Below are 27,195 nucleotides of genomic sequence, written 5' to 3'. Positions count from 1 at the left end.
CCTCGGGCCTGGTGCACTGGGAAGACCCAGAGGAATCGGGTGGAGAGGGAGGTGGGAGGGGGGATCGGGATGGGGAATACGTGTAAATCTATGGCTGATTCATATCAATATATGACAAAATAAATAAATAAATAAATAAAAATTTTAAAAAAAAAGGTATCACATAAGGAAAATTAAAATTAAAAAAAAAATGTGTCTGCATTGAAAACAGTAAAATTCACAAACAAAATGGCAAAAATTAAATATGAAATATAGAATCAATTTCCCAAGTTAAGTGGAAAAGAAATAAAATCACTGGGGAGGAAAGGTGCTTATGGAAAAGAAATCAGTGCTCAAAACTACACATAACCATTAGCATAAATACATACTGAAATATATATCCCAAAACCAAAGAACTAGAATAATAGAAAAAGAATCAAACAAACAAAAAATAATCCTCAATAGATAAAACCTTCCTCAGTCAAATAAAGACATGACTGAGATTGTTCAAATGAATTTCCAAATACTAAGCTAAAAGAATGAAAAGCAGCTATCAGGTTATACCCTGGTAAACATTTTAAAATTGGAGTAGAATATGACAGTAGGTAAGCTGCTATCGCTCAGCCCCACACTCTCTATTCTGTACTCTGCTTTTTCATGTGGGGGCTGAAACTCACTGAACCACTCTTCTGTCTTGCCACCTGGTTCCTTCCCTCTTTTAGATGTGATAATGAAGCGGTGTTAGAGGGAGATTGAAAAGTGCTAGAGGAGGAAGGGTCTTGCTCCTTTTTGCTGGTTTCCTGTTCCTTTGAGTGTTGCCCCATCTTTTCTTTTTGCATCCGGTTGCATTCAGTTGCCATTTTAAAAAACTTAATATCAGCCTTATTGAGACTCAGAACTATCAGCAGCAGCAGACCGGCACCACCACCTCCTCAGAGCTCCAGATCACAGGCCAAGGAACCCCTTTCACATCAGAGATGCCAGCTCTAGCTGAGCAGGGCTCTAATCACAAATGTCTGGATTTCAGCTGCACAAGGCCTCTCCTCTGATTTTCTAAATCTTAATAATTAAAACCCCCTCTCAATTTTCCAACACTGGGGACAATAGCTGTTTCCTTTAGTTGATACACTTCCGGTATAGTGTTCTTTGAAAGAAAGTGAAGTCTCTCAGTCGTGTTCGACTCTGTGACCCCATGGACTGTAGCCTACCAGGCTTCTCCGTCTGTGGGATTTTCCAGGCAAGAGTACCAGAGTGGGTTGCCATTTCCTTCTCCAGGGTATCTTCCTGCGGCAGGGATCAAACCCGGGTCTCCCGCATTACAGGCAGACGCTTTACCCTCTGAGCCACCAAGGAAGCCCATAGTGTTCTTTAGTTAATTTTTATATCTACTTAACAAATATTTATATTAGATTGTCTTTATGTAGAATAACTGATAAATGACTGCTCTGGTTTCTGTCGCTTGACTGTACCTTAACTGATAGAAAAAATAGCTATAAGAATGCAGGTCTGAAATTTAAAAACACATTAAAGGTGAAAAACTTCTGGACTTATCACACATGTAGCTAATAAAAAAAAAAGCAGATTAGTAATCACTGTTTAACTTTAATGATACATGGCTTTGACATTAAACTAGTCAAACCAATTTACAATAAATGAGTGAAGACAGGAAAGTTTCATTTACATATAAGGTCTAATAAATTATATAATCAACATATCCCTCCTGGAAAATAGTAGCAGTAGTAGTAGTATACTACTAATAATAAAGTAAGATGCATTTACCTAGAAATAATTTCTAGAACATATGAAGAACTCTACAAAGCAAAATGAAAGAAAAAATAAACTCCTCCCATGGAAACAGGAAGAATACTTAAGCATAAAATTTAGTCAGAAAAAATAAACAGATAAGTATATAAAAAAGTGTCCAATCTTAGTAATTGAATATTATCCAGTAGAATAGAATAAACCATAAAAGATAAAAACTAACATTACCAAATCATTAGGATATGGAGTATCTAGAATACTTACACACTGTTAATACATACATAAATTAGAAGAAGCACTTTCAAAATTTATTAAGGTTAAACACAAGTGTACTGGTTAACCTAGCAATTGCTGTTCCATGTCCAAACCCAGCTTAATTGTGTATGCATGCTCACAAAGGACATATATATTTGAAGATGCTCACAGCTGCACTATTCTTAATAAGCAAGAAGTGGACACTATTAAAATGACAATTTTGTTATTCTAAGGCAAAAAAAACTACAAGACAATTATTAATACTACTTTGTGAAATTCTGAATTTCAAGACAAAATAAATAAAACTAAGCACATGCTAGCAAGTTCATGCTCAAAATCCTATAAGCTAGGCTTCAGCAGTACGTGAACCTAGAGCTGCCGGATGTACAAGGTGGATTTCAAAAAGGCAGAAGAACCAGAAATCAAATTGCCAACATCCACTGGATCATAGAAAAAGCAAGGAAATTACAGAAAAAAAAAAATCTATTTCTGCTTCATTGACTACACTAAATTCTTTGTGTGGATCAGAACAAACTGGCAAATTCTTAAAGAGATGGGACTACCAGGACAACTTACCTGCTTCCTGAGAAACTTGTATGCAGGACAAGAAACAACAGTTAGAACTGGACATGGAACAACAGATTGGTTCAAAATTGAGAAAGGAGTGCATAAAAGCTGTATATTGTCACCCTGCTTATTTATCTTCTATGCAGAGTACATCCTGTGAAATGCTGGGCTGGATGAATCACAACCAGGAATCCAGATTGCTGGGATAAACATCAATAGCCTCAGTTATGCAGATGATACCATTCTAATGGCAGAAAGCAAAAAGGAACTAAAGAGCTTCTTGAAGACGGTGTTAGAGGAGAGTTTAAGAGCTGGATTAAAATTCAATATTCAAAAAACTAAGATCATGGCATCTAGTCCCTGTACTTCATGACAAATAGTTGGGGAAAAAGTGGAAATAGTGACAGATTTTATTTTCTTGGGCTCCAAGAAAATCACTGTGGATAGTGGCCGAAGCCATGAAATTAAAAGATGCTTGCTTCTTGGAAGAAAAGTTATGACAAACATAGCTTATCAAAGCAGAGACATTACTTTGCTGACAGAGGTCTGTAGAGTCAAAGTTATGGTTTTCCCAGCAGTCATGTATGGATGTGAAAGTTGGACCATAAAGAAAGCTGAGACCATAGAGAAAAATCGTGGTGCTCGAGAAGACTCTTGAGAGTCCCTTGGACAGCAAAGAGATCAGACCAGTCAATCTAAAAGGAAATCAATCCTGAATATTCATTGGAAGGACTAATGCTGAAGCTGAAACTCCAATACTTTGGCCACCTGATACAAAGAGCTGACTCATTAGAAAAGACTGTTTCTTGGAAAGATTGAGGGCAGTAGGAGAAGGGGATGACTGAGGATGAGATGTTTGGATGGTATCATTGACTCAATGGACATGAATTTGAGCAAACTCCAGGAGTCAATAAAGGACAGAGAAGCCTGGTATGTGAGTTCATGGGGTCTCAATGAGTGAGACAGGAACTGAACAAACAACAAGCCAAGTTCAAATTAATGAATAAGAAAACAAGAGGGAAAACAATTAGAGCTTCATCCTATGCACATATTTGATTAAAAAGAGAAACAAAAACAGAAGAATGTCACTGAGAAAACCTAAGACAAAATGAATAATAATGTTAACACCTAAATATAAGAAATTAGGAGGATAATAACAGTACAAAAGTAGATATAACAACACAAAATCAATTATTTTATTAGTCATAGGATTGGAAGTAATGTAAAACTACTTTCTTTTAAATATTAGAATCTCAGTAAAATATAACTTTTAAATGGAATATATGTGATTTTATATAAATATATATAATTTTTCTATCATTTCTCATGCTCAAATATTTATACTTCTCATGTTTGTAGAACCATAACAGATATATTATAGAAAGCCTCTCGATTTATAAGAAAAGCTTCATATCATCACGGAAAATGTTAGGAAATTGATTTTCAAAACCATTAATCCATGTTAAAAAAAAAAAAAGGAAAACAACAAAAAAACAAAACCATTTATCCATGTAGACCAAACAGATAAAAAATAGACTATAGAATGCAGCAAAATATTAAATGAATAATTAAAAAAGAATGAGTTGGTTTTATTCTGCACATATAATAATGATTACAGTCATGATATTTATTTAAAGTACCATATAATAGAAAAAATAAGAAAACACAATTTTATACATTTTAAGAAAATTTAATAAAATGTTATACCAAATATGATTTTTTAAAATAAAATTTTCATTAATGAAATTATAGACAATAATAAGATCTGGCCCTTAAAATCGCTTGGTATAAGTATCCCAAATAACAATTAATGTCACATAGACACCAAAGTATTAAAGCTTTTCCAATTAAAAGACAGGTGAGGTCACCTGATATTAATATTTATGTTGTTGTTCTAAAAATAAAAGGAATTTATTAAAAAGAAGACAAGCATAAATATTAAGAAATAAGAAAAACATTTCATTTGCATTTAGTTTACCATGTTTATCTTCCTAGAAGATCTATCATTGTAATTGAAATATATATATATTTTGAAAATATATATAAATTGAAAAATAATATAACTGACATGTGCATTTTAATAAGATGGTTACTATAAACATAAATACTTAAACTTTCTTCTCTATTGCACTACTAAATGCATGATTAATACATGAACATATGTAAACCAAAATATAATATCTGCGATGTTCAAAAATCCAAACAAATGTAAATAAAGTTCAGAAAGAATAATGGTAAACCTATACTCAAATTAAAACTGCTAAACTACATTGGCGGCTTCCCAGGTGGAACACTGGTAAAGAATCCACCTGTCACTGCAGGAGATGCAAGAGAGGTGGATTCGATCCCTGGGTTGGGAAGATCCCCTGAAGTAGAAAATGGCAACCCACTCCAGTATTCTTGTCTGGAAAATTCCATGGACAAAAGAGTCTGGCAGGCTACAGTCCATGGGGTTACAAAGAGTAGGACAAAGCTGAGTGACAGAGCACAAACACAGGCACAAAATAAAAAGAGACTAATTTTAAGAGATAAAAGTAAGGTTGCATTATCAGATGAAATATATCAAATGTATAGATCTAACATTTTCTCTAGGTCAGGAAGCAACAGTTAGAACTGGACATGGAACAGACTGGTTCCAAATAGGAAAAGGAGTACATCAAGGCTGTATATTGTCACCCTGCTTATTTAACTTATATGCAGAGTACATCATGAGAAACGCTGGGCTGGAATAAGCACAATCTGGAATCAAGATTGCCAGGGGAAATATCAATGACCTCAGATATGCAGTGACACCACCCTTATGGCAGAAAGTGAAGAGGAACTAAAAAGCCTCTTGATGCAGCACTGTTTATAATAGCCAGGACATGGAAGCAACCTAGATGCCCATCAGCAGATGAATGGATAAGGAAGCTGTGGTACATATACACCATGGAATATTACTCAGCCATTAAAAAGAATTCATTTGAACCAGTCCTAATGAGATGGATGAAACTGGAGCCCATTATACAGAGTGAAGTAAGCCAGAAAGATAAAGAACATTACAGCATACTAACACATATATATGGAATTTAGAAAGATGGTAATGATAACCCTATATGCAAAACAGAAAAAGAGACACAGATGTACAGAACAGACTTTTGACTCTGTGGGAGAAGGCGAGGGTGGGATGTTTCAAAGAACAGCATGTATATTATCTATGGTGAAACAGATCACCAGCCCAGGTGGGATGCATGAGACAAGTGCTCGGGCCTGGTGCACTGGGAAGACCCAGAGGAATCGGGTGGAGAGGGAGGTGGAGGGGGGATCGGGATGGGGAAATAATGTAAATCTATGGCTGATTCATATCAATGTATGACAAAACCCACTGAAATGTTGTGAAGTAATTAGCCTCCAACTAATAAAAAATTAAAAAAAATAAAAATAAAGCAGTAACCAGATGATTTAAAAAAAAAAAAAAAAAAGCCTCTTGATGAAAGTGAAAGAGGAGAGTGAAAAAGTTGGTTTAAAGCTCAACATTCAGAAAACTAAGATCAAGGCATCTGGTCCCATCACTTCATGGCAAATAGATGGGGAAACTGTGGAAACAATGTCAGACTTTATTCTTCTGGGCTCCAAAATCACTGCAGATGGTGATTGCAGCCAAGAAATTAAAAGACACTTACTCCTTGGAAGGAAAGTTATGACCAACCTAGATAGCATATTAAAAAGCAGAGACATTACTTGCCAACAAAGGTCCATCTAGTCAAGGCTATGGTTTTCCAGTGGTCATTATGATGTGAGAGTTGGACTGTGAAGAAAGCTGAGCACCGAAAAATTGATGCTTTGAACTGTGGGTGTTGGAGAAGACTCTTGAGAGTCCCTTGGACTGCAAGGAGATCTAACCAGTCCATCCTAAAGGAGATCAGTCCTGGGTGTTCATTGGAAGGACTGGTGCTGAAGCTGAAACTCCAATACTTTGGCCACCTCACATGAAGAGTTGACTCACTGGAAAAGGCCCTGATGCTGGGAGGGATTGGGGGCAGGAGGAGAAGGGGACGACAGAGGATGAGATGGCTGGATGGCATCGCCGATTTGATGGATGTGAGTCTGAGTAAACTCCAGGAGTTGGTGATGGACAGGGAGGCCTGGCGTGCTGTGATTCATGGGATGGCAAAGAGTAAGACACGACTGAGCAACTGAACTGAACTGAACTGAACTGAGCATTTTCTCTAATTACCCTGGAAATATTTATTTCTAGGCAAATTCCTAAATGGATTCTCAGGAAGTATATATGACAGTAATAATATAATTTTAAGATGTTAGTTGATCAGTCATGTCCGGCTCTGTGACCTCATGGACTCTAGCCCATCAGGCTCCTCTGTCCATGGAATTATCCAGGCAAGAATATTGGAGTGCGCAGCCACTCCCTTCTCCAGGGAATCTTCCCACTCCAGGGATCAAACATGAGTCTCCTGCATTGCAGGCATTGTCTTTACCATTTTTACCAATGGATCTTTACCATTGCAAGCGGATTCTTCACCAGGAAGTCCTAATTTTAAGTGTACAATAAACCTAAATGAAAACTGAATCCTAAGCCTGGGGAAATCACAGATTGATAAATACATAAAATATGAAATTTGAGAGTCCAAAATATATGCAATTAAAATCATAAATGGACATAATAATATTGATAAAAGTAGAAAATATTGCTATATATTCTGTGAATATATATCTGATGAAATAGAATGAGCAATTTACTGAAACTTAGCCTCACACTAATAAAAACATTTTACATTTAAAACAATTATTTTTCAAAGCAAATCATGATAATTTGTTATTGGTCAGTTTGCAAGACATTTTTTTGCATGATACTATTGAAAAAGCATTTTGGCAAATCCTATGAAAGACAGGGCTCCCGAGGTGGTGCTAGTGCTAAAGACTTGGCCTGCCAATGCAAGAGACGTAAGAGATATCAGTTCGATCCCTGGGTAGGGAAGATAGCCTGCAGAAGGGAATGGTAGCCCACTGGGGTATTTTTGCCTGGAGAATCACATGGATAGAGGAGTTTGGTGGGCTACAGTCCTTGGGGTCATAAAGATTTGGACATGACTGAAGTGACAGCATGCATGCATGCACCAAAGACAAAGTTTAAATTAAAATAGTCCTTTGAAGCTAGAAAATATTTCAATCCCAATTGTCTTGCAACTCACTTTGTAGAGATTCTTCCTAAAGGTATAGTTATGAAGGTGCCCAAAAGTTTATATCTAATAGTATTCAATGTATCTTTTCATGTATAATATCTAAATTTGAGGATTATTTTAGGCACATTACTGTAGATATGTGTTTTAGATATATTTAGATATTTTGGATATTAAAAGTCAGAGACCAGTGTAAATAATTTATAAACAGAAACCTCAATTAAAGACAACTGAGAGATGGAAATAGGGAGCTCTTACGCCCTATGATAATAGCAGAGCCCAACAGGAAGACAGGCTTCCCAGATGGTGCAGTGGTAAAGAATCCACCTGCCAATGCAGGAGATGCAAGAGATATGGGTTCCATCCCTGGGTTAGGAAGATGCCCTGAAGTACGAAATTGGCAGCCAGATCCATTATTCTTGCCTGGAGAATCCCATGAACAGAGGAGCATGGTAAGCTACAGTCCATGGGGTCACAAAGAGTTAGAAATGACTCAATACACACACACACACACACACACACACACACACACACACATACACAACAGAAAGAAAGACTCTTCTTTTTCATGAAAATGACTAAGCCAGGGAAAAAACACTCTTTGTTTACTCTAACCTTCTCAACTTCCTTTTCCTCTATAAAAGCTTTCTCTCCCTCATACCCTTTGGGTTATGCATATGCTCACCATTATTGTAGGTCCAAAATTGCAATTCTGTGCTAATTCTGAATAAACCTGCCTTTGCTGGAGTCATATTTGGCAGTCTGCTTATTTCAGGCCAGCACTAGTTACTTAAAATTATAGTCTTCGCTTACATTTATAATGTTTTGTGTGTTTTCTTGGGAACTTTTTGGCATAAAAGAAATTACTGTATAGCCATTAAAATGTGAATTTCCTAGAGTTTTTAAAGCCAAAGAATGCATGTATGTACAATTTAGCTGAGGGAAGCAGTTTATTTATATTTTAACAGTGGGATATAATAATAACTTTATAGATACTCACATATATTTAGGAAAAAATTGTCAAAGATAATTAAATTATTAAAAGTTATCACTTAATTGGATAAGCAATTCTTTCAACACTTATTCAGTAACTAGATTGAATGTGCAATATGTCCAAGGATAAAATAATGAATGTTACAGACAGATACCAACATTTATTGACCATGTATATTTAGTAAAAATAGAAAACAATAGCATATGTAATTTTATCAACTGTAAACAATTTGGGATAGTGTGCAGGGTGGTCTATTTTAAATAAAAGGAAGAGTAAATAACTGTCTATGTGGACAGATTTTGAGATGAAATTTGAGCAATGATAAAAGCCCAAGCATGTGAAGACTGTAAGGAATAGCATTTAGGCAAAAATATATACTCGAAGGGATTGAGTGGAGTTAGAGTTGCTGCATTTGAAGCAAAATGAAAGGGCAATTTGGCTGATGTATTGAGAAAAACTTGTAGAGTAGGCAGAAACAAGATCCAGTGGATGACTTTAGAGGTAGGCATTGTATTCTAATTTTAAGACGTTCTTGAAGAGAACTGATTCTTGAATGGAACTGATACGTTACCTGTATTTGCAAAGCAGCTCTGGTTGCATTAGCAAGGGGACTTTAGGGGGAAGAGAAGGAAGGAGACTGGAGACTTCTGCAGTAGTCCATGCCAGAGGTGTTATTATCTTTGTTTAGGGCAGAGTTTCTCATGGCAGTGACAGGGAGTGTATTTGCCACCCCAGAGGATATATTAGACAGTATTTGGGGACTTCTTTTGGTTATCACATTGGGCAGGTGGGTACAGCTGGTATCTAGAGGATAGAAGCCAGTCTGCTACTAAACATTGTACATGCACAGGACAGAACCTCACAGCCAACAAAGAATTATCTGACTCAAAATATCATCAGTGTTGAGTTTGAAAATCCCTGACTTAGTGTGATAGGAATGGAAAAGGAGAAAAGTAGAGAGATTGATACAATCAGGCAAAAAACATTAAGTACCAAATTTTGGTAGTGTTTCAAAAGGCTCCTCAGACTATTTCACCAGAAATGTTAAAATATGCAGCTCACATAATTCTCATGAAATATATTTGATACTTTTAAATAAGTAATTAAGATTAAGAAATTTGAGAATTTTTGTTGTTTTTTGTTTCATTTTGTTTTCCATTTTTTTTGGCTATTCTTCTTAATTTTTATTTTATGTTGGAGTTCAATCCCTGGTTCTGGAAGACCCCACAGAGAAGGAAATGACAATCCACTCCATTATTCTTGCCTAGGAGATCCCATCGACAGAGGAGTTTGGTGAGCTACAGTCCATGGGTTCTCAAAAGAGTCAGACACAACTTAGCGACTATATAACAATAATAGTTAGCAATATTAGTTTCAAGTATGCAAGAAAGTGATTCAGTTATGCACATACATGTATCTTCTTTTTCAAATTATTTTGCCATTTAGATTATTGCAGAGTATTGAGTAGAATTCCCTATTCTGTATATTTTGGGGGTTTGGGGTGGCTTTTGGTCATTCTTATTTTTGTTTGGTTTTTATTTTACAAGAAGTGATAATTGGGAAAATACACAGTCTTGAACTGTCAATAATCCATGAAGACTTAAAAAAAAAATCGAAACCAAAATTTTTTAAAAAGAATTTTTTCAAAGCAGTTTGCTAAATGTTATTTTAAAAGAGCATTCACTCAAAATCTTTTTTCAGATTAAAAAAAGAAAAAGAAAGTCTACTCACTTGCCATTCAATGCTGCCACGCCAACTGTGCTTCGGGCAATTGACATGCTAGCTACAAATGTCCACTGCTGACTCTGAGGATCCCACCTCTCCACTGTGTTCAAATAACTCCAGCCATCATGTCCTCCCACAGCATAGATAGGGCCTTCCAGTACCGTCACACCTGCAGTAAAGGAGAAAGAAAAAGTGAATGAATCATGGCACAGTGAGGTTCTCAAATCAAATTAACAGTAAAAGCTGTTATTCAGCTGTTATGCCATTCAGAATAGGCTCCTGTTAACAAATGATTTCACTAAGGTCGAAACTAGTCACTATTAATTGAACCATCTCATTCACAAGAAAACATAAAGGAATCCATATAAATATTATGACCTAGATGCTTTATGAAGGAAAATATATTTTCTTATTTATGATCATATGAAGATTCAAAATCTAAAAGCCAGAGATGATGCATCTTATGCCTCTACTTTTGAAGACTGTTTCTACACTGCCACTTAAAGTACTTCTTTTTTCACATTCAGAAAAACTGCATTAAGCAGTGTAATATAATTAGTTTGAATTTCAGGTTAGGGTCCTCTAAGTTTTGGTTCTCCTATCAAGACATAATAAATGTATCTAAAGCTTAGAGAATACAATACCTCTTTTCTTATAAGCTGAAATTATTAAACACAAGCAATTAAATTATTTATGAGTCAACAATAGAAGACATATACAACTTTTACACACTGGTTTTTGTTTTTTTTTTTTTTTTCCTGTCAATTCACTTCTATATTAGATGAATTTTCTTAAATGTTAAACAATCACTAAGTATTTAAATATTATGTTTATATTTACTGAAGTGGTCTCATTAGGGGAATTCTGGTGAATTCTCCACAAGGTTCAAAGCACAATGTCTGATTGTTAAGAACTCTGAAGTATCTGTGATTCTTACCCTATTTGCTAGCTGACAAGTTAGACTGCCACAAAAGTATGTATATTGAGAGAAGACACAAGGCTCCCGGGTCATAGAAGAAAGATAGTTATTATCATAACACTGGCAATAGTCAAGAGTATCAACATTTTTTTCTTTAATCAGTTCTCCAAGCCCTAATTTCCCAGTCTTGGTTATGCCAAGAGGACTTTAACATCTCCTTCATGTTGACCAGACTTGAGACAGGATTCTCCTGCCTCTAGAATCCTGACCTCACTTTCCTTAAAGCACTTACTTTAAACAACTTATAATTGCAAATTCCAAGTTTTCTGTCCCTTTGAGAAGTTAGTCTTTTAAAAAATCTATTGCTAGTGTTACAGCCCCGTCCTTTCTTTCTCAAGAACCTAGGAATATAATCAGCAGGAAAGTTAGTGTTTTTATCTCCCAGTTTCTGTGCAAGAGTAAGAGCTTAATTTCATCTGACACCTTGCTTCAAGTTGTAAGTCTACCTCTTGTTTGGAAGATAGGAAATTCAATTTACCTTTATTTAAATAAGTCCAATTTGTGAACATAGACTACCTATGATCCACCCATGCATTCCAGCTCTCAAAAACTTCCCCCTCCCCTTTGTTTTAGTGGAGGTGCATTCAGCCTCAATTCTGACCTCTTTTCCTTATTGCAATAGCATTGAATAAAGTCTTCCTTGTCTGTTTATCTATTACACCTTATTTTTTTTTTGCTTTGACAATAGTTAGATGAAATCTGTACATTTAATAAGTTGTAAGTTCATTTGAAGTTGGAAGCAAATTAATATATAATGGACAATAAACTTATATACCCATTGTTCCAGAAGGAGACATTTTCTTCATGCTTTTAAGTATGACTGCCATTTACTATGGAGAAAGGAACTATCTTTATCTTACTAGTCTTTCTGTTATAAAAATTTGGGGGAGGGGAACTCACTGTCTTATTTAAAAGTTGTGTAAAAATGTGAAAGCCTCATGGGGAATTGTGTCTCAACACAGATGTGAAAGTAAAATGACAAACTTTTAATCTACTCATGGATTCATTATCTTATTCAATTACTGTTTGTTGAATGTCTACTATGTCTTAAGGAATTTTTCTTATCACCAAAGTGCCAAGAACATATAGGTGAATAAACAAAAGTCCCTGACTTCATTGAACTTAGTCAATAAATGCTTAATTAAAATGGAATAAGTGTTACAGAACCCAGGGGTCTGTTTGCTTGCTCCTCAAAAGACACCAAAGGGGCCAGGTTGGTGGAAAGTTTGGTTTATTTGAATGTCAGCAACCAAAGTACAGGGTGAGAAGGGCAGGTGCCTGTCCAAGTAGCCTACTATCCCCCACCCCCACAAGAGCTTTTATAGTGGAAAGAGGGAGTTACTTGATGAAATACCACAGTCAGTTTTGACGGTCATCTTGAAGTTGGTCACCAATAGTCCGACCAGCACCATCTTGATTGTTTTAAATATAGTTAATCTTCAGTTCCAGGAGTTTTTGCGTTGCATTTCTTGAGGCCAGTTCTCAGAATTGTGGCAGCTTATGTCATGACTACAGTCTGGTCATCATGTAGTTAAACTCTCCACCTGCTAGAGGTTTCAGTATCTCTAAGATAGCTCACAAGATATGGTTCAGAATATTACTTATAGCCCTTCAGAAGGAGCTGAATGTCTTTGGTTATGTTTAATGACTACAATACTTCTATTGGTCTCCTTTGATAGTTTTCCTTTGTTTTGCATGTTATCTGCAGTGATTTTGGAGCCCAGAAAAACATTCTGCATATAAGTTAAATAAGCCTTGACATACTCCTTTTCCTATTTGGAACCAGTCTATTGTTCCATGTCTAGTTCTAACTGTTGCTTCCTGACCTGCATACAGGTTTCTCAAGAGGCAGGTCAGGTGGCCTGGTACTCCCACCTCTTTCAGAATTTTCCACAGTTTATTGTGATTCACACAGTCAAAGGCTTTTGCATAGTCAATAAAGCAGAAATATATGTTTTTCTGGAACTCTCTTGCTTTTTCAATGATACAGCAGATGTTGGCAACTTGATCTCTGGTTCCTCTGCCTTTTCTAAAACCAGTTTGAACATCTGGAACTTCACGGTTCACTTATCGCTGAAGCCTGGCTTGGAGAACTTTGAGTATTACTTTACTAGCATGTGAGATGAGTGCAATTGTGTGGTAGTTTGAACATTCTTTGGCATTGCCTTTCTTTGGGATTGGAATGAAAACTGACCTTTTCCAGTCCTGTGGCCACTGCTGAGTTTTCCAAATTTGCTGGCATACTGAGTGCAGCACTTTCACAGCATCATCTTTCAGGATTGGAAATAGCTCAACTGGAATTCCATCACGTCCACTAGCTTTGTTCGTAGTGATGCTTCCTAAGGCCCACCTGACTTCACATTCCAGGATGTCTGGCTCTAGTTGAGTGACCACACCATCGTGATTATCCGGGTCATGAAGATCTTTTTTGTATAGTTCTTCTGTATTCTTGCCACCTCTTCTTAATATCTTCTGCTTCTGTTATGTCCCTGCCATTTCTGTCCTTTATTGTGTCCGTCTTTGCATGAAAATTTCCCTGGGTATCTCTAATTTCCTTGAAGAGATCTCTAGTCTTTCCCATTCTGTTGTTTTCCTCTATTTCTTTGCATTGATCGCTGAGGAAGGCTTTCTTATCTCTCCTTGCTATTCTTTGGAACTCTGCATTCAAATGGGCATATCTTTCCTTTTCTCCTTTGCTTTTCACTTCCCTTATTTTCACAGCTGTTTGTAAGGCTTCCTCAGGCAGCCATTTTGCTTTTTTGCATTTTACAAGTTTTAATTTGCTGGTGACTATTTATTCAGTTATACACTCTATAAAAATACTTGACCTATGATATTTTTAATTTTGAGGTTACAGTAAGTCCCCTACATATGAACCTTCAAGTTCATATGTATGTACTTGCCTGGGAAGTATTCTTGTCTGGGAAATCCCTGTAGCCTGCCAGGAATTTTGTACTTTATATTGCTGTTTAGTTGCTCAGTCACGTTCAACTCTTTCGCAACCCCATGGACAGAGGAGGAACTTTATAGAAGAGGCTATGTGAAGGTCCTATAAGAATATAAAATGTTTGATATAGCTGATAATCAGAATAATCAAGATATAAATAAAACATCTTTGAGAGAAAGTTTTTGACAATCATATTTTATATTTTAAAAATTTTAAAAGTGTTTCAGTATCAAAAACTGTTAAAAACATTGGAACAGCTATTTTTATTATGAAATTGTTATTTAAGTGTAGCACTTTAGAAAAAAATTAACAATATTTAGTGAAAGTGTTATGATCTAGCTTTTACAAATTTTTAATACTTTATAATATTTTAATGGGGAATATGCACAATAAACATACAAATATATTTGGAAGATTTTATATATTAAAGTTCTTTAATTAATCAAGGTATTTTGAGTGAGAATATCAGGGCTAGGTGTAGGAAAAAAATATTGTGTCTTCTCTATTTCAAGTTATGTTTTTAACATTCATTCAGGTTGTTAGGTGAGGCATTCATTTATTATTTTCCATTGAATATGCTATTACATTGTATGAATAAGCAACTTTTATAGGTCCATTTCATTGGTATCATAAATGTTGATAGAAACAGCAGAATATTTTTGTTGGCAACATTGACAATAGAGGGTAATTGCCTGAGCTCAAATTTCAGTTTGTTTCTACCAGCTGTGTGACACTGAAAAAAAAAAAAAATCCCTTATTTCCTGCATCTCCGTATACCTATCCTTTAAGAGTGCCTCAGTTCAGTTCAGTCATTCAGTCGTTCAGTCGTGTCTCTGACTCTTTGCAACCTCATGGACTGCAGCACACCTGGCTTCCCTGTCCATCACCACCTCTTGGAGCTTGCTCAGACTTATGTCCATTGAGTCAGTGATGCCATCCAACCATCTCATCTTCTGTCGTCCCCTTCTCCTCCTGCCTACAATCTTTCCCAGCGTCAGGGTCTTTTCCAATGAGTCAGTTCTTCACATCAGATGGCCAAAGTATTGGAGTTTCAGTTTCAGCATCAGTCCTTCCAGTGTATATTGAGGATTGATCTCCTTTAGGATTGATTGGTTTGATCTTCTTGCAGTCCAAAGGACTCTCAAGAGTCTTCTCCAATACCACGTTTTAGAACCATCCATTCTTCGGTGCTCAGCTTTCTTTATAGTCCAGCTCTCACATCCATACATGACTACTGGAAAAACCATAGCTTTGACTAGATGGACATTTGTCGGTGAAGTGATATCTCTGCTTTTTAATGTGATGTCTAGGTTGGTAATAGCTTTTCTTCCAACGAGAAAGTGTCTTTTCATTTCATGATTGCAGTCACCATCTACAATGATTTTGGAGCCCGAGAAAATAAAGTCTGTCACTGTTTCCATTATTTCCCCATCTATTTGCCATGAAGTGATGAGACCAGATGCCATGATTTTCATTTTCTGAATGCTGAGTATTAAGCCAACTTTTTCATTCTCCTCTTTCACTTTCATCAAGACACTCTTTAGTTTTTCCTCACTTTCTGCCATAAGGGTGGTGTCGTCTGTGTATTGTTGATATTTCTCCCAGCAATTTTGGCAAGGTCAGCATTTCACATGATGTACTTTGTATATAAGTTAAATAAGCAGGGTGACAATATACAGCTTTGACATAGTATTATTACCTCTGAAAATTCTGCTGTATAAATATTAGAAAATTTCTTATAAATTTTCTTCAAGATAGTTCAATGAAGACATCAATCCATTACTAATTGTCAGATAAAATACCACAAGTTAAAGCTAAACACTTTCCATACGGGCTTTAGAGCACAGACAAATACAATGGATATTAAGGTCTTTAAATATAAAGAGCGATCTTGGAGGCAGTCATTTTGACAGATAACTTCTGCAAAAAGTTTAGCTTAAAAGTAAAATTTAACGCTTACATAATTTACCTCAAAATATTCGTTTTACTATTTTTATATTAATGCAACCGGTATATTAATTTGTTTTCCTGAGAAAGAAATCATCTGTCCATGTTGCTATTATCCATTCAAAATACTGCTAACTTTATTCTAAACTCTCAGTCCTTCCAGTTTAAAGAGAATATATATTCTAATTATGATAAATAATGAAAACCTTTAAGTATTTTTAGTATTGTTTAATTTTTATATATTTACCATTATTTACATAATTTAAAAATCATGAAACTGTGAAATATGAGATTTCCTTTTGCCTAGGTAGACAAATTTATTTTTAAATGAATAATAGTGCATTTAAATTTCTTTTAACTTAACCATTGAGTTGAATAAATATTCCTTAATGGAAGTCACAAAATATATTTAACTCATCAGTGGCTTCATAATATGCATATGACTTTCTGAGCACAATTTATTTTTTATTTTATTTTCTAAATTATTTTTTATAATCATCATGGAAGTTATAGTAGCATCTAGTAAATATTTATAACTAATCATTAGGGAGACTTAATTCCACTATAATTATATACTTTTACTTCAAGAGCAATGAATTACTAAGCAATAGCTTATAAGAATGAACATTTTACAGTTGCTCTGTGCAAAGAATTAAACAAACCAAAAAAAGCCTTATGTAATGAGGAATAGGGAAATAGATAAGTAAGCATATATTTTACTCACATTACTCTGTAATAATCTCTTAAAATATTAAATACCTCTATTTATATATTTATAGAAAGGGAGAAAAAGAGAGAAGGAGAGAAAAAAAATGTGAAATTTTTCCCAATGTTATAATTGTATATAATTATACAATTTTTACTGTTGTTCAGTCAATAAGTTGTGTCTGATTCTCTTGTGACCCCATGGGCTGAAAAACCATGCCAGGCTCCTCTGCCCTTAGAACTTTCGAGGAAGGAATTTGGGGCAGGTTTCCATTTCCTTCTTCAAATATATACAATACCCTCTCTATAAATATCTTCCTCTATATAATTATGATGTAAAATAAACATTGGTTAATGAAAATATATTTTTAAAATGTTGACCACAGGTAGAACAAGTTGGACTAAGTTACTAGGGATATTTTACATGCACTGTTACAAAATCACTTAGGGTTAAAATATTATTTTTCTTGATCCACAAGCAAAGAGAAAAAGCACAGTTTGTACTGATGTATTTCACTCTTTCCTTCATTGAGATAGTGATTGTCAGTCTTGGCTGCCCACTGAAATCATTTAGAAACTTTCAAAAAAAAAAAAATAGTGTCTGAGTTAGAGAGATTCTGATTTCACTGTACTGGGCTTAGGTCTTAAAGCAGGTATGTTTAAAAAGTTTTTTAAACATATGTGTGATTCTTCTGTGCACTCAGGATTGAGAGTGACTGCCACATTAGAAAATGACTATGGTGCTAGCGCTATGGCAGAATGTCTCTCACCAATAATATGCCAAACTTGCAAGTTTCTTAAGTTCTTTCATTCATGTCTTGTGTGTGTGTGTACATGTGCATTTTATGTAGATATATGAAACTGGGGTTGTCATAGAAGTTTAGCAGTCAGCTAACCACAATTTCATTATTATACAAGTCCATTCTCTGGATTTATTCACCACCCAAACAGTAACCATGACAGTGACAGTGAAAGTCACTCAGTTGTGTCTGACTGCTTGCAAATCCATGGACTTGGAATTCTCCAGGCCAGAACACTGGAGTGGGTAGCCTTTCCCTTCTCCAGTGGATCTTCCCAACCTAGGGATCGAATCCAGGTCTCCCACAATGCAGGTGGATTCTTTACCAACTGAGCCACAAGGGAACCCAAGAATACTGGAGTGGGTAGTCTTTCCCTTCTCCAGGGGATCTTCCCAACCCAGGAATTGAACTGGGGTCTCCTGCGTTGCAGGCAGATTGTTTACCAACTGAGCTATCAGGGAAGCCCACCACCCAAACAGCTTTCCAATAATTATGGTATAGCTTCTGTAAGACATATCTGCATAGTGTACAGTGGGTGGGGAAAGGGGAGGTGTATTCCAAATGGGCACTAACTTAGTACCAGTCTACACGATGAAAGGAATGACTCTTGCCCAAAGTGAACAAGTCATGACTAGGGGAAGATTAGGATTCATCAGAGGTGAGAAATTCTTGGAAGAAGGAACTTTGGTGTAAAGGCTTTACAGCAGGAAGAAGCAGTGTGTCTGAGGAGCTGCAAGGAGTGTATGACAAGAAAACTGGGGAATTAAGAACAGGCAGTATGGTATACATTAAAGTTGAAGAATAAAAGTACTACACATCATGGGGCTCTGTGTACAAATAAGTATTTTTTAATCCTAAGAAAAATGTGAGGCTACCAAAATGTTTAATGCAGAGATGTGATAAAACTGTACTTTTGTTATTGTACATCATACTAGATGTGGTATGGAGAAATCAGAAAGTGTGAGTTCATGCCAGTGGTATATAAGAGAGATTACAGAGTCTTGTAGTAATGTGGTGGAAATCAATATGAGAAAAAAAAGAAAGACTCAGGAAATACTTTCAAATACTGAGGATGTATTTATAAATCTCCTTTCTCATACCCCTCCAATTATTTCATCAACACATTCTTTTAAGTATATATTCCAGTTATGTGAAATATTTCTCTTTTGTGCTTCAGTTAACTGATCTGTATACTTGAGCTAGTTATAGTACCTAACACATAGGGCTGTTTCAAGTTCATTATTTAATGAACTAATACATGCAAAGCACTTAAAAAAAATCTGAAACATTTTTAACATTACATAAGTATTCAATCTGATGAAGATTATGGCAGCAATACAATCAGACCTTTGGTTTTCTAATCAAACTTCAACCTGTATTGTTATTTTAGGGAAAATGGAAGAAGTCTCGTGAAGGAGCAAGTTAAAAATTTAAGTATACTCCAGTGTGACACATTGCCTCTACTTCTGAGGGCTCCATCTATGTTTGATTCATTGAGGCAATTTAAAGTTCTGGTACAAAATCTTCCACAAAAAAATGTCCTAAGTATTTTGATAAATGAATATATTTTTTATCTTATGAAAAGCCAAAGAATGATTTCTTGTAATCCTTAGTTATTTTAAATAATATTGTTTAAAAATTGTTGCATTTTCCATTTTAGTTACCTGTTGTCAATCATGATATAAAAATATTAAATAGAAAATTCTAAAATTAAACCATTCCTAAGTTGCAAATTGTGTAACATTTTGAAGAACATGATAAAATCTCAAGCCATTCCACCCTGACCTTCCTGAGATCCCTAAAGATAACACAGCCTTCTTCTGACATCCAACCACCAACATCCTTGTGACTCAGTGGGCTACCTTTACGTGTAAAAAATGCAATTGTAATAGATTTTGAAGTGCTACTTTTCTAAATTCCAGCTTTCCTGTAGCTATGCATTACTGACTTTTGAAGCAAAAATTGCTATTAAGATAAAATAGAGAAGTAATGCAGAGACCATGGATTGCAATTGCATGATCAGAGAAGATCTCACAAGAGATAAGGTAAGTGAATTAGGATGTAAAGGTTGACTAGAATATTGGCAAACACAGACACAATACAATGTGTGTGTGTGCTCACTTGCTTCAGTCACGTCCAACTCTTTGCAACCCTATGGACTACAGCCTGCCAGGCTTCTCTATCTGTTGGATTCTCCTGGCAAGAATACTGGAGTGGGTTGCCATACCCTCCTCCAGGGTATATTCCTGACCCAGGGATCAAACAGCATCTCCTGCATCACCTGCATTTTGGAGAAATTCTTTACTGCTGAGCCCCCAGGGAAACCCGCAAGACAATCTAAGTGAAGGGAGTTATTTGAGCTAAACAGAAACAAAAAACAGGTTAAGTATAACAAAGAGTGAATACTTTATTTATTTTTTTTTTTAATATTTTTTTTTTTCATTTTCTTTTTTTTTTTTAATTTTTTTATTAGTTGGAGGCTAATTACTTCACAACATTTCAGTGGGTTTTGTTAGTTGTTGTATCAACTATAAAAATATTCTGCTCACAATTGACTACTTCTTGTCCGTATACACCATGGAACTTGCACCAAGACCATATTTCTTACTAACCACTCTTTGATAGTGATTGCACATGAAAGTATTAGTTGCCCAGTTGTGTCCAACTCTCTGCAGCCCAGTGGAATGCAGCCTGGCAGACTCCATTGTCCATGGAATTTTTCAGGCAAGAATACTGCAGTGAGTTGCCATTTCCTCCTCTGGGGGTTCTTCCTGACCCAAGGTTCAAACTTGAGTCTCCTGCATTTAGGCAGATTCTTTACCATCTGAGCCACCAGGGAAGCCTTGATTGCACATGGGGCTCCTGGAATTGCAAATTTATCTTTAGGATTTCCTATGGGCCCAGCCAAAATTTCAAAACTAAATCTACTGATAATATAGTCATAAATTATTCAAATCAGAATTTGTTTCTTTGTTAATGAAGTTTTAAAGACTATACGAATCCTCTGATATGAAATAGGGAAAAGGATGAAAAGCAACAGAAAAGAAACATCCAGTGAAAACAAAAGAAGCATATTAAAGCTTCCACTAGAATATTTTCTTAGTATCAGAAAGAGAAGCTTATCAGTATTTTCTCATGCTGGCCTATACCAAGGTATGCCAATGATGTTAGGTGGCATATTCTTCATTTTGGTTTTATTTTTTTTAATTTCTTAAAAAAAAGTATTTCATTTCTATAATTATAATATTGAATAAAGTAATTATTTTAAAGTAATCATTTCCAAAAAATGTCAGATGGCATTTCTGACCTTCAGAAATTAATGTAAAGTCAAGAAGAAAAATCCCATAAGTGAAGAACTCTGGATAGCTGATCAGCTTTACCTGTGGTGCTTTGCTTTTAAACAGAGTGGATGGTAGTACATCATTTCAGATATGTACACAAGGCTGTTTGTAGTCTTTAATAAGATGTATGAAATGAGCAGAAATAATTTTTCTAATAATAATATCACTGTAATTATTGGTAATAGTTAGTGTTTAATCTATGTGACACTGACACATATGTGACAAATATGTGACGTTGTATTTTATCTTTCATGACTCTCACGTTTTATACTGTAAAAGGCCTTCCTCTATGGTAGCATATCAAAATTTTACCCATCATTTAAATCTCCACACAATTATCTAGAGAAAATTCTTCCTCTTACTTATCAAATTTCTGGCTTAAAACTCAACATTCAAAAAATGAAGATCATGGAATCCAGTCCCATCACTTCAGGGCAAATAGATGGGAATGGGAACAGTGACAGACTATTTTTGGGGGCTTTAAAATCATTGTAGATGGTGACTGCAGCCATGAAATTAAAAGATGCTTTCTCCTTGGAAGAAAAGCTATCTCAAACCTAGACAGTGTGTTAAAAAACAGAGACATAACTTTGCTGACAAAGGTCTGTATGGTTTTTCCAATAGTCATGTATGGATGTGAGAGTTGGACAAAAAAAAAGGATGAGTGCTAAAGAACTCATGCCTTCAATCTGTGGTGCTGGAGAAGACTCTTGAGCATCTCATGGACTACAAGGAGATCAAACCAGTCCATTCTAAAAGGAAATCAGTCCTGAATACTCATTGGAAGGACTGATGCTGAAGCTGAAGCTCTAATACATTGGGCATCTGATGAGAAAAACTGACTCATTGGAAAAGACCCTGATGCTGGGAAAAATAGAAGGCAAGAGGAGAAGGGAACTACAGAAGATGAGATGATTGGATGGCATCACTGACTCAGCGGATGTGAGTTTGAGCAACCTCCAGGACATGGTGATGGACAGGAAAGCCTAGTGTCTTGTAGTCTATGCAATCACAAAGAGTCAGATGACTGAGTGATTGAAACAAACCAAGTTGCAAAGAATGCAACCATGATTTACCAACTTTTAAAAATGTTTGTATTTATTTCCAGATAGTATTAAAGTAATTTAGAATTTGTATCTGAGAATATACAATCTTTGTGAAAGTAAGATTTGTTTTTTCTGATCAATTATTGAATCTCACAGAGCATTTACAACTGTGATATGGATGTAATGAACACTCAATAAATGGGTGTTTGCTAGGAGTCTGAGTGCATAAACCATGGAAGAATAAAGAAAGAAGGAAAGACCTGATTAACTAGGCAAACTAAAGACTAGACTAACAAATTAATTTTCTTCAATGGTTTGAAATGCAGTATGAATCTATGGATAACTAATGGCATAGTAAGTATTGTGTAGTAGTCTGAAAGAAAACTAAGATATAAAACTTTAGGAAAATACCTTCTCTGAGAAATTTATACTGATTCTTGATCACTTTTAATTTTAAGGTACAAATACTAAAACATTCAGTTCAGTTAAGTTCAGTCCTTCAGTTCTGTCCGACTCTTTGCGACCCCATGAATCACAGCACGCCAGGCCTCCCTGTCCATCACCAACTCCTGGAGTCTACCCAAACTCATGTCCATTGAGTCGGTGATGCCATCCAGCCATCTCATCCTCTGTCGTCCCCTTCTCCTCCTGACCCCAATCCCTCCCATCATCAGGGTCTTTTCAAAAAAGTCCACTCTTCACATCAGGTGAAGTATTAGAGTTTCAGCTTCAACATCAGTCCTTCCAATGAACACCCAGGACTGATCTCCTTTAGGATGGACTGGTTGGATCTCTTTTCAGCCCAAGGGACCCTCAAGAGTCTTCTCCAACACCGTAGTTCAAGATCATCAATTCTTTGGCACTCAGCTTTCTTCACAGTCCAACTCTCACATCCATACATGACCACTGGAAAAACCATAGCCTTGACTAGGCAGACCTTTGTTGGCAAAGTAATGTCTCTGCTTTTTAATATGCTGTCTAGGTTGGTCATAACTATCCTTGCAAAGAGTAAGTGTCTTTAAATTTCAAGGCTGCAGTTATCATCTGCAGTTATTTTGGAGCCCAAAAATATAAAAGTCAGCAACTGTTTCCACAGTTTCCCCATCTATTTGCCATGAAATGATGGGACTGGATGCCATGATCTTAGTTTTCTGAACGTTGAGCTTTAAGCCAACATTTTCACTCTCCTCTTTCACTTTCATCAAGAGGCTCTTTAATTCTTAGCTTTCTGCCATAAGGGTGGTGTCATCTGCACATGCGAGGTTATTGATATTTCTCCTGGCAATCTTAATTCCAGCTTGTGCTTCCTCCAGCCAAACGTTTCTCATGATGTACTCTGCAAATAAGTTAAATAAGCAGGGTAACAATATACAGCTTTGACGTACTCCTTTTCCTATTTGGAACAAGTCTCTTCCATGTCCAGTTCTAACTGTTGCTTCCTGTCTTACATACGATTTCTCAAGAGGCAGGTCAGGTGGTCTGGTATTCCCATCTCTTTCAGAATTTTCCACAGTTGGAAACCACACAGTTGGAAACAAAATAACTGTGTTGTTGTGAACCACACAGTTAAAGGCTTTGGCATAGTCAATAAAGTAGAAATAGATGGTTTTCTGGAACTCGCTTGCTTTTTCAATGATCCAGTGGATGTTGGCAATTTGATCTCTGGTTCCTCTGCCTTTTCTTAAACCAGTTTGGACATCTGGAAGTTCACAATTCACGTATTGCTGAAGCCTGGCTTGGAGAACTTTGAGCATTACTTTACAAGTGTGTTAGATTAGTGCAATTGTGCAGTAGTTTGAACATTCTTTGGCATTACCTTTCTTTGGGATTGGAATGAAAACTGACCTTTCCTAGTCCTGTGGCCACTGCTGAGTTTTCCAAATTTGCAGGCATATTGAGTGCAGCACTTTCACAGCACATCTTTTAGGATTTGAAATAGCTCAACTGGAATTCCATCACCTCCACTAGCTTTGTTCGTAGTGATGCTTCCTAAGGCCCACTTGACTTCACAATCCAGGATGTCTGGCTCTAGGTGAGTGATCACACCATCATGATTATCTGGGTCGTGAAGATCTTTTTGGTACAGTTCTTCAGTGTGTTGTTGCAACCTCTTCTTCATATCTTCTGCTTCTTTTAGGTCCATACCATTTCTGTCCTTTATTGAGCCCATCTTTGCATGAAATGTTCCCTTGGTATCTCTAATTTTCTTGAAGAGATCTCTAGTCTTTCCCATTCTATTGTTTTCCTCTATTTCTTTACATTGGTCACTGAGGAAGGCTTTCTTGTCTCTCCTTGCTATTCTTTGGAACTCTGCATTCAAATGGGTATATCTTTTCTTTTCTCCTTTGCTTTTCACTTCCTTTCTTTTCATAGCTATTTGTAAGGCCTCCTCAGACAGCCACTATGCCTTTTTGCATTTCTTTTTGTTAGGGATGGTCTTGATTCCTGTCTGCTGTACAATATCACGAACCTCCATCCATAGTTCATCAGGCTCTCTGTCTATCAGATCTAGTCCCTTCAATATATTTCTTACTTCCACTGTATGGTCATAAGGGATTTGATTTAGGTCGTACCTGAATGGTCTAGTGGTTTTCCCCACTTTCTTCAATTTAAGTCTGAATTTGTCAATAAGGAGTTCATAGTCTGAGACACAGTCAGCTCCTGGTCTTGTTTTTGATGACTGTATAGACTGTCTCCATATTTGGCTGCAAAGAATATAGTCAATCTGATTTCAGTGCTGACCATCTGGTAATGTCCATGTGTAGAGTCTTCTCTTGTTTTGTTGGAAGAGGGTGTTTGCTATGACCAGTGCGTTCTCTTGGCATAACTCTATTAGCCTTTGCCCTGCTTCATTCTGTACTCCACGGCCAAATTTGCATGTCACTCCAGGTGTTTCTTGACTTCCTTCTTTAACATTCCAGTCCCCTATAATGAAAAGAGCATCTTCTTTTGTGTTAGTTTTAAAAGGTCTTGTAGGTCTTCATAGAACCGTTCAACTTCAGCTTCTTCAGCTTTACTGGTTGGGGCATAGACTTAGGATACCATGATATTGAATGGTTTGCCTTGGAAACAAACGGAGATCATTGTGTCATTTTTGAGATTGCATTCATTACTGCCTTTTGGACCCCTTGTTGACTATAATGGCTATTCCATTTCTTCTAAGGGATTCCTGCCCACAGTAGTAGATATAAGGGTCATCTGAGTTAAATTCACCCATTCCAGTCCATTTTAACTCGCTGATTCCTAGACTGTCGACATTCACTCTTGCCATCTCCTGTTTGACCACTTCCAATTTGCCTTGATTCATGGACCTAACATGCCAGGTTCCTATGCAATATTGCTCTTTCAGCATCAGACCTTGTTTCTATCACCACTCACATCCACAACTGGGTGTTGTTTTTGCTTTGACTCCATCCCTTCATTCTTTCTGAGTTATTTCTCCATTGATCTCCAGTAGCATATTGGGCATCTACCGACCTGGGGAGTTCATCTTTCAGTGTCCTACCTTTTTGCCTTTTCACACTGTGCATGGGGTTCTCAAGGCAAGAATACTGAAGTGGTTTGCCATTCCCATCTCCAGTGGACCACATTCTGTCAGACCTCTCCATCATGACCTGTCTTCTTGGGTGGCCCCACATGGCATGGCTTAGTTTCATTGAGTTAGACAAGGCTATGGTCATTGAGTTAGACAAGGCCAGAGGCGGCAGCTAAGAGGAGCTACCCCGCTTCCAAGGTAAGGAGCAGCGGCTGCGCTTTGCTGAAGCAGTCGTGAAGAGACACCCCACATCCAAGATAAGAGAACCCAAGTAAGAGGGTAGGCTCTGAGAGAGGGCATCAGAGGGCAGACAGACTGAAACCACAATCACAGACAACTAGCCAATCTGATCACATGGACCACAGCTTGTTAATTATTTAATAAATGCTTAGAGAATAAAGTTCCAAATTATTGAGTAAAATCACTGAAACTTAGAACTTAAATATGTAATTTGACATTGATTATGGATAGTAAAAGAAAATTTTTCTATTTTTAAAACTGATAAACGTTTATTTTTCCCATATCCCAGATACAGCAATCTGACTTATTATCAGAGAAAAGGAAAAAGAAAGAGTAATTTCCACATTTTAAAACCAAAAAGTAGTTGGAAAATAAATATTTCAAGTCAATATATTTTGAATTACATATGAATCATAGAATTTTTCACTGGTCATTTTAGGCAATGACAAAGAATACTCAAACTATCACACAAATGCAGTCATTTCACATACTAGTAAAGTAATGCTCAAAATTCTCTAAGCCAGGCTTCAACAGTACATGAGCTGTGAACTTCCAGATCTTCACATTGGATTTAGAAAAGGCAGAAGAACCAGGGATCAAATTGCCAACATCCATTTGATCATTGAAAAAGCAAGAGAGTTCCAGAAAAAACATCTAATTCTGTTTTATTGACTATGTCAAAGCCTTTAACTGTGTGGGTCACAATAAACTGTGGAATTTTTTTTTAAAGATATGGGAATAACAGACCTTAACAGACCACCTGACCTGCCTTTTGAGAAATCTATTTGTAGGTAAGAAGCAACAGTTAGAACTGGACATGGAACAACATACTGGTTCCAAATCAGGAAAGGAGTACATCAAGGCTATATATTGTCACCCTGCCTTTTTAACTTATATACAGAGTACATCATGAGAAACGCAGGGCTTGATGAAGCACATGCTGGAATCAAGATTGCTGGGAGAAATATCAATAACCTCAGATATGCAGATGACACCACCCTTATGGCAGAAAGTGAAGAAGAACCAAAGAGCCTCTTGATGAAAGTGAAAGAGCAGAGTGAAAAAGTTGGCTTAAAGCTCAACATTCAGAAAACTAAGATCATGGCATCTGGTCCCATCAACTTCATGGCAAATAGATGGAGAAATAGTGGAGAGAGTGACAGAATTTATTTTTTGGGGGGGCTCCTATATCACTGC

General features: G+C 36.4%; 1 protein-coding gene across 2 annotated transcripts in view; it reads right to left on the bottom strand.

The window, feature by feature from the left end:
• The window catches only part of KLHL1 (kelch like family member 1), a 476,190-nt gene that overhangs the window by 43,194 nt on the left and 405,801 nt on the right, over positions 1–27,195 (bottom strand). For both annotated transcript variants that reach the window (XM_043478165.1, XM_043478166.1), the window contains one exon: positions 10,465–10,627. In XM_043478165.1, the coding sequence (XP_043334100.1) occupies positions 10,465–10,627 (163 nt within the window). The remainder of the gene's footprint in view (positions 1–10,464; positions 10,628–27,195) is intronic.

This window comes from Cervus canadensis, chromosome 9 (assembly GCF_019320065.1).
Source record: "Cervus canadensis isolate Bull #8, Minnesota chromosome 9, ASM1932006v1, whole genome shotgun sequence".
In the NCBI taxonomy this organism is placed as follows: Eukaryota; Metazoa; Chordata; class Mammalia; order Artiodactyla; family Cervidae; genus Cervus; species Cervus canadensis.
The sequence above is the reverse complement of the archived record's forward strand: the minus strand, read 5'-3'. Positions and strand labels throughout refer to the sequence as shown.